This window comes from Rhagoletis zephyria, unplaced genomic scaffold (assembly GCF_001687245.7).
Source record: "Rhagoletis zephyria isolate East Lansing unplaced genomic scaffold, Rhagoletis_zephyria_1.1 Rzeph_scaffold_06047, whole genome shotgun sequence".
Lineage (NCBI taxonomy): Eukaryota > Metazoa > Arthropoda > Insecta > Diptera > Tephritidae > Rhagoletis > Rhagoletis zephyria.
The window spans coordinates 1-8,674 of record NW_016163130.1 but is presented as its reverse complement, the minus strand read 5'-3'; the positions used below and the strand labels follow the sequence as shown (position 1 = coordinate 8,674).

The window sequence follows — 8,674 nt, the reverse complement described above, 5'->3', positions numbered from 1 at the left end:
TGGTTAATATTACCAAATTCAAACTTGAGAAGTAATCAACGTAATTTTTGGCTAATATTAGCGATGCCCTGGTTGATATTTTCAACAACGATTTGGTAATATGAACCACAATTTTGTTTACATTAACCAAACTTTTGGTTGGCGATTTTTTCGATTGTACACGCTTATGTGCTGCACTTCACAGATGCTTTTTTAACAATTCGGAGATACAAAACAAAACTATTTATTATCATTTAACATGTTGCATCTGACGGCATTAGCAAGAAACAGCAAGCATCACGACACAATCAGCTACATCCGCTTTATAAATGAGTCCTCAAATGTTCAGCTTGAATCAATTTTTGTCGTCGTTTGATTCGGTTCTGCACTTCACAAGGTCTTTTTCGTAATTAATAAAAACCAAAAACAGAAAAAATAAAAATTATGTACCGCGCTGACGGCATTCGTACTGCTGAAAACCAAAAAAAAATAACAACAAGCATATCTGCTCGTTCAGCCACTGCCATAAATACGAATTTTTTTTTCAAATCTTCTACTTGAATCATATTTCTTACAATCGGCTTATTGACCATTGAAAAATCAAACTATAACTTGGTTGAAAAAACCATTGTGTTTTTGGCTCAGTGTACACATGTATATGTAAGTTTGATTTAATTCGAAAAGGCATGCACGTTGTTTATTGAAAATTTTCACAATTATAAAATACATGTTGACTTTAAAGTAAATATTTTTTATTCATTACTTTTTGTGCACAGCTGCTGATGGCTTTAATGGCGAAATAAAAGTGTTAATTACAACAACATAATTATGTTCGGTGCCGAAACAGGCGCGTTACTCATAAAAAAAAAAAAACAAATTTAACCATAGCAACTTGTAGTCAATCTGCTTGTGGAGTGCGAAACAATTAATCATTTTGATAAGTCGGTTTGAAAATGTTTAAGTTCTTGAAATTAATTATGTGCATTTCCCTATTGACATATACTTATCTGTAAAGAGATTTAATCATCGTTATTTACATATACATACATACATATTTATTTACATGTAAATATGTAGTTATGTATGTATATCAAAAATTGCAGCCAATTACTCATTAAAATTAAGTAAAAAATATAGCTTATAAAAATTAAGAGATTGTCTCTACAAAAGGCTCCTAGACGAACTGCGATGGCAGAGAGCGAACCAATTTCTAGCAACTGATTAAGTTCATAAGTGTGTTAAGGAACCATAGGTAAAGACTTTATTAAAATTTATTTTAATCAAATTTTCTTCACATCAGCTTTCAACTCACGTCAACTGACGTCAGTTTCAACAACGTCAAATAGAAAAATCACACAAATTTCAAATATTTTCAACAATTTAAAACGAAAATCGTTTTACTAATCGATCTTCAACAAGCTCTTCCACCCAGATAGTAAAAATGCAATCACGACGACTAAAACAACAGCTTTTCTGGCGCTTTGCAAACCAATTTCGTGTGCGCCGCCACACTCACAGAGATCAGGTGATGGAACGCATAGGCAAGCGTGAAATAGTCGGTTATGGTTGGAATGGTTCACCCTGTTATGCTGATCGTTTGGACTACCCGATGCCAGCGGTGCGCTTTCGTGAGCCTGACGCTGAAATGTGTGCGCTCCGCGAAAAGGAAACTGGCGATTGGCGTAAGCTAACCACCGATGAGAAGAAACAGCTCTATCGTTATAGCTTCTGTAAGACATTTGCCGAAATGAAAGCACCAAGCTCCGATTGGAAATTTTGTGTAGGTGTCGCTTTAATCGTTTGCTCACTGGGTGTATGGTTATCCCTGTCATATTTTCATGGCGTATACCCTGAATATCCGATAACTTTCGATGAGAAGCGTCGTAGTGCACAACTTAAACGTATGATAGCTCTGGAGGTGAATCCGGTTACTGGACTGGCGTCTAAGTGGGATTACGAAAAAGAACGCTGGAAGTAGGCAAAATTAACAAACACAAAACCATTGAAGTATGATTTTTTTGTCTGCAAATGTTACAAGATAGTGGAAATACTAATAAAGAGGTTTCGTTTGCTCTCTGAGAACAATGGCACGTATCATACGGTGGGCACAGTAAGTTCGAGTGTTTGTTGAAATAACGCGGGTTCCTCGTGGCAGCTAAGGCTCTTCCTCTGAAGTAAGTGGTAAGTGAACTCTGTTGACAGCATTCGTGCGAGAGACGGTGAAGAAGGTGACGGTCTTTCTTTGATGTCGTTAGAGCTCAGGTGTTGGTCTCTCAACACATCGCGGCCAAATGTCTCATACTTAATTCTCTCAAAAGTGAGGAAGATTCACAAAGTGTTTCACCGTTTCGTTCTCAAGTTGTCTGCAGTCCCGTCTGCTTAGAGCAAACAGCTAGAGAGATCTTCTGATATTGAAGGAAACATCATTTGTGCTCACCTGCAGCCCCAGTTCTGATGGTGGCTTCGATAGCCGAAGATGGGAGCGCTATAACTGGTTGCAGACCGAGGAATGCCTGGCCCGAGTCAGCTCTGGCCAAATGTTCAGTTTGACTGTCACTGCAGATACGTAAATTCTCCACCGATTTTCCATCACGCACTCCATATCCTTGAGGATTGCAAATACCCCCCCATTAACTTCGATGAAGACCCCACATCCTGACCCAGAGTCAGTTATGGAGCCATCAGTGAAGATTCGACAATGTGTAAGTCAGGGCTCAGTGCTAGTATTAAACCAACATCTCAAACCAATCTCTTCAACAAAGGTAATGGCGGCGTACTATCCTGTGGCATTGGCACAGCAATTTCCGTCTCACCCCACTCAGTGTTATACCAACATCCGTTTATTTTTAGTCGTTTGTGCCACGTGAGATCTCCACGATAGTTTTGTATCAATAGTTACTCCCAGATATTTCACTTGTATTCAGTATTGTTTGCGCTTTCCTGCAAACATCCGACAGATATGGGCCCGCGACTAGACGGGCCACTTCGTCCGCATATGCGCAGATATAACAGTCATTAAAAGTGACAAGGAGAGAATCATTTGCCAGACACCATAGCAAAGCAGAAAGCACACCACCCGCAAGGCAAAACTTGTTAACTCCGCACGTGACATATTGACCTCCTTCTGCCTAAATCCCGCTGTGCCAGCATTGAACGAATCCAATTTACCGGTACTGAATCTACCACATGCCGTGGAGCATAATTACACATGCTACCGAAGGTGGCATTGTCAAAAGCACTAGAGCTGTAAAAATATCGATGGAACTATCGATAGTATCGATGGTTTTTGACTATCGAAAACATCGGTGGTATTGTAGGTGCTATCGATAGTTTTCACTCATACATACATTATTCAGTAACATATATATTTCAGAGCGCATATGCTGCTGGAAGCCAAAAATATTTAGTTGATAAACTTTTGTTTCTTAACAAAAATATGGACATACACTGCCGGAACAAAGTATTGGAACAGCTAATTTTTCACAATATATGCAACAATTTTTATTCTAATATTTTCCGCCAATTTTGTATAAAAATATGGTTCATTCAACAACAAAAAACATTAAAATAAAACTCCTAAACTTTGTGCAAAACTCGCGAAAATTCAGCAAATTTTCATCAGAATTTTAGTAAAAAAATGCAAGTTCGGAGTTAGTCATAAATCGCGTTGATTTTTTAGAATTTTTTTTGTTGAAGGTGTTTTGCATTTTTTCCACATAAAGTATTTCGAAAAAAATTTTTCTATGGAAGAGACTGCGTGAAAAAAAATTGCCAAAAATCAACGGTAATTCCTAGCTACTTAAAACTTGCACTTTATCATAATAAAATTGATTGAGCTACAACAAATCTGCATACTGACCAAAATTCTAAAACATCTGATTAAAAAGTTGAAACTTTTTATGAAAATTTGCTGAATTTTCGCGAGTTTTGCACAAAGTTTAGGAATTATATTTGTATGTTTTTTGTTGTAGAATGAACTACATTTTTATACGAAATTAGCGGAAAAATATTAGAATGAAAATTGTTGCATATAGTGTGAAAAATTTTTTGTGCCAATACTTTGTTCCGGCAGTGTACATATTTTAGCATTTCTGATCTCATTTTCAATAAAAGTTATTGTGTTTATTTTTCCCAATGAATGCGCAATCTTTCAGTCAATGTAATAAACGCTATTTTCAGCCGTAAAGCAAATATCGAATTGCGTGTTTCTTTGAAGGTATTTTTAAATGAATATTCTTTGGGATGGAAAAGATTTTTTTAGCTTTAACATCTTATTTTGAAGATTTCTTTAGGGAACTTTCTCTAGCAACACCATGCACAGTCGAAAACGGTGTGACATCGGCGGGAACTCTCAACTTAATGTGATGTTGGTTACCGTGGATTTGTGTGTTGGTTACCGTGGATTTCATTAGTTGGAGGGTTAGACTTCTTGCAGTGAAGAGGTGAGCTAAATATATAGATCAGAGAGATAGCCGTTTGCTTTCGAATATAGACCAACAATTTCAGGTTAGAAGTCTGAGGGAAATAATAAAAATCAAACATAAGCGAGGAAGGAGCCCTATTTGTTTTTCTTTAGTTTCTATGTTTTATGTTTTATCTCGAAATATTTAGGGTATTATCTTGAACTCGAAAATGTCTCGAAAGCCACGAAACGTCGAAATTTTTCAGCCTCGTAAAACAACTGTCAGAAAGTAGAGCGTAAATTTCAGTGTTGAGTTTTGGGCAATTAATTCGTTCTATTTTTAACAGACTTCAAAAAAAGGATGAGGTTATCAGTTCGTCGGAATATTTTTTTTTTGTTAACCGATTTCAATAATTCTTTTTTTCATCGGAAAGGTGGTATTTCAAGGGTGGTCCTATACTAGTTTTCCGATAATTAGATCGTAAAGAAATTAACGATAATCTTAACTTTTTATATGTGAATTGAAGTTGGTTTTTTTTTTGCTTAAAAATTACTTGTTTATTTTCACTTTTTCATGGCATTTTGATTTTATATTTGCTGCAGCTGGTATGATGTATGTATTCCACAAAGAAACTCTGACTAAACTGCCAAAATTCTCCAAATTCGCCATTGTTTACGAGGATGCAAAGGGGTGCATTCTACTCTTGGCGCTTAAGGAAATAACCTAAGTAATTGTAATACGATGTCTGCCTTTTTACTTCCTGTAGAAGGGTTAAGGTCTCAACGTCTTCTGTTCTAGTAACAGAGCCAAAAGCCGTCGGTAAGTTCTTTCGCAAGGGAGGTTCCATTTAAAGATGCGAGTTATCGCGGACGCTGTGCTTAACCCTTTCCTTCTTATAGTAGCCATATACATAGCTACCAGATTTTATTTCTGTGTTTGACCTTTAGAGAGCATTAATTATTAAAAATATATTTTATACACATTTGATGTCAATCATACAAATACTTTAAAACTTTAAACTTTGAAGAATATTTGACGTCAAACTCAATACATTTTTTCCTACGTCAAAGAAATTCGGTAAGGAATGGGAGTTTTTACTACCCTTTTCTTATGTACACATCGAAATCGCATAAAAAGAGCTACCCTAATGTTGTCTCACATTTGTATGGACATATGTATGTATGTAGTTCTCACGCTTTCTCGCATTTGATTATATAGATACTTTTGACCCAGTGACTTATTTTATGCGCAACAAAAAATTCAACAACATACTATAGATAATAATAATAAACATAACAAAAGATAGTGGGTAAACAAGAGTAAACACAACGAAATAGTTTATTTAAAAAAAAAAACAACAAACAATTTTTTTGCCAGCTGAGTTCTTATCACTCTGTGTGTGTCTGTATGTACGGACAAGTGCTTATTGTTGGTTGTTGCTTTTTCTTCGATTTATTTGCAAAGTCCGCAGCTTTAGTTGTGTTGACATTCAGCGGCAACTCGCATTAATGGATACGAATAGAGATTTATTATTTGTGAGATAAGAATTTTTCGTTGATAAAATAAGTTGTCGCGACCTTTCGCACAATAATTTTCTAGAACTGAATCAAATTAATAGCGCAATTAAGTTTCAGCTTAAGATAATAGGTATGTATTTATGGAATATTTTTTGTTCTATTTTCGTTTTTTTTTTATATAAATGCTGTAGCGAAAATGCAGAAAATCATCAGACTTAATTAAGAATCCTAACCATGTATGCCGCCTATAAACGATTTTTCCAAAACAAATTTTAAGTGAGTTTCCAATCAAATCAATTCGGTTTAAAAGTTAAAGGAAGTTCTTTTAGCTGGGAGAAAGCCTACTTTTAAAAATTATTTTTAAGAGAGTTGCCACCTGTTTTGGGGTAATCAGCAAGGTAATTGAAATATTTTATATGGGAATTAAATAAACGAGAGGTAGACATAAGAAATCTTGATTTTAAAAACATTTTTGAACAAGGTTGCCGCCTGTTTGGAAATTCGATATCAAAATAAAATTATATATAAAAATAAATAGCAAGTTAAATTAAATATTTTAATATGGGTGTCCAACGAAAGAGGTTTAAGTAGGTTTATTTCTAAAATATTTTTGCAGATGGTTGCCACCTGTTTAAAAATTTAAAATCAGTTTAATTAACAAGTTTATTTGAATATTTTATTTTGGCAACAATCGACCGAGGTTAAAGACAGTTTATATCAAAAATATTTTTGACGAAGTTCAAGGTGGCTAGAAAGTCAAAATCAACTTAATTAACAAGATAAATTAAATATTTTAATTTGGGTGTCAAACGAGGGAGTTTTAAGAAAGGTTTATTTAAAATCAATTTTTGAAAGTGGTTGCCACTTGTTTAGAAATCCACAATCAATTTTATGAACTTAAATTTAGTTGTCTTTGTTTAATATTTGTACCCCCTTTCACAAATATTTAAAAAATAACTTAATTTAACTAAATAAAATTGATTAGTACTCGCAATCCAAACCTTTATATTTCAAGATACCTTTCTAGCTATCTTTCCGGACCATCAGGGACCTATCCAAAGAGACGATCACCCCTAGCTCGCCGTGCACTGCTTTGACGCTCTTCAACTATGCTGGGTATGCTAGACACCTCGGGTTCGCCGACAAATTGGCTAAGAAAGGCACATCGTCTGTCCTTATGGAACCGTAATCGTTTTTCGGAGTAAGATACAGATTGCCGTCTTTGCATTGAAGAGGAGGAGACTTCGGCGCACACTATTACCTTAGTTCTTCCACAGTCGAACTTCTTAGTATTCTAAGCTCAGTTTTTTTATCAAATACACAACCAAGATCTTAACTTTTTTCTCATTATACAAATGCAGCAATTTGATTATATGCACATATGTACATTCATACATTACATACATTCAATTTCATTTTATTTTTCTTTTGGTAAAAAGTTAAACTTTCTTATCCGCAAAATATTTACCCACCCGTTAGCAATTTCGCCGCAACTTAACAGCGCCATGTGAATGAAATAAGTCAACTACCTTTTACCTTCTACTAAACACGCAATATTATTATTGCATATACTTACAAACATATGTACATGCATACATCGCATATATTATAATAATAAATACATATAAATAAATATGGATAAGAAAGTAAGCGCATGTGTGCCTGAGCAGAATAGGTTTGGCAGTGCGCAGTGCAGGTGGGATGGCACTGATTCCAGCAAGGTTGGACCTCGACCAGCAGCGTAAACTCTGTTACGTACCCAGCTAAATATATGTATGTATGTATGTATAGCGTATAATGATGAATAAAGCAATTGCAACGCAATAACCCAACAATGCCCTGACAACCTCACAAAAAAAAAAATAAAAATTTAGCAAAACAAACTGATCGAGTGGGAATAGAGAGTAATAACAAAACGCTACACAATGTTCAATTTTTTTTTTCATTATACTGATAAGATAAAAGCATATAAGGCGCAAATAGCGAGAAGAAAACACACCTTCATTCGACTTTTTGTTTGGGTATATTATATTACTCTATATTATTATTAATATTTGTCAATAAAAACAAGTAAACGAAGGGCTATCATTTGTAGCGGTGCGTTTAAAAAAAACCACGCAAAATGATAGAGGTGAATGTATACATACTACGTATGTATGTACTTGGTTTCATACGTACCAAATTATGTGCATACATTTTTGAAAGTCGAAAAACTTTGCTTAGAAGTATGCAGATAAGAACATTAATATGGTGGTGAAACGAGAGTTCCTATATACAATCACATTAGGGCGGCGCTTCAAATTGTAAGGAAGGTTTTTTTTTTCGACTATGCTCGTTTAGCAAAGGATTCTACGTGTAATTTTAAGCAAATTTGACAAAGAAACGATGGGTATAAAATCAATTTGGAGTTTGCCAAATTGTAAAAATAAATTTCTTAGCATTTTGCTGTACTTAGTGGCGTAAATAAGTGCTTAAATTTTGTATAAAAACATGCTATAATTAGTGTTTGTATGAGGCATCCATTTCTGCACTTATCTTTTTCTTAAAACTTCCACCAGAGGTCGCAACAGTGAACATTTTCATATTTTTTTCGAAACCTGTTTACGTAATTTAGCAAACTCCAAATTGATTTTAGACCCATGGATTCTTCGGCAAATTTGCATAGAACTACACGTAGAATTCTATGTTATGCACGCAAAAAAAAATTTAGCCACCCTAATGTATATATGTATGTAGGTACATACATACATACATTTTAGAAAGGAAACAAACTTT

The 8,674-nt window shown here is 34.8% G+C and overlaps 1 protein-coding gene across 3 annotated transcripts; it reads left to right on the top strand.

Annotated features, from left to right (window-relative positions):
• The first annotated feature begins 768 nt into the window (after positions 1–768).
• Positions 769–2,076, top strand: LOC108372818 (cytochrome c oxidase subunit 4 isoform 1, mitochondrial-like). Of its 3 annotated transcripts, none has more exons than XM_017628591.1 (2): positions 769–786; positions 1,280–2,076. In XM_017628591.1, exon 2 carries the CDS (start codon positions 1,421–1,423, stop codon positions 1,955–1,957), a length of 537 nt encoding a protein of 178 aa, XP_017484080.1. In that variant the 5' UTR covers positions 769–786; positions 1,280–1,420; the 3' UTR covers positions 1,958–2,076. The 3 variants fall into 3 exon arrangements, with proteins under 3 accessions (XP_017484080.1, XP_017484079.1, XP_017484078.1); XM_017628590.1 differs by lacking the exon at positions 769–786 and adding an exon at positions 814–920; XM_017628589.1 differs by lacking the exon at positions 769–786 and adding an exon at positions 1,137–1,212.
• The last annotated feature ends 6,598 nt before the right edge of the window (positions 2,077–8,674 follow it).

What these genes read in the sequence shown, in the direction of transcription:
- LOC108372818 (XM_017628591.1), top strand. Translation starts at nt 1,421, where the DNA reads ATGCAATCACGACGACTAAAACAACAGCTTTTCTGGCGCTTTGCAAAC.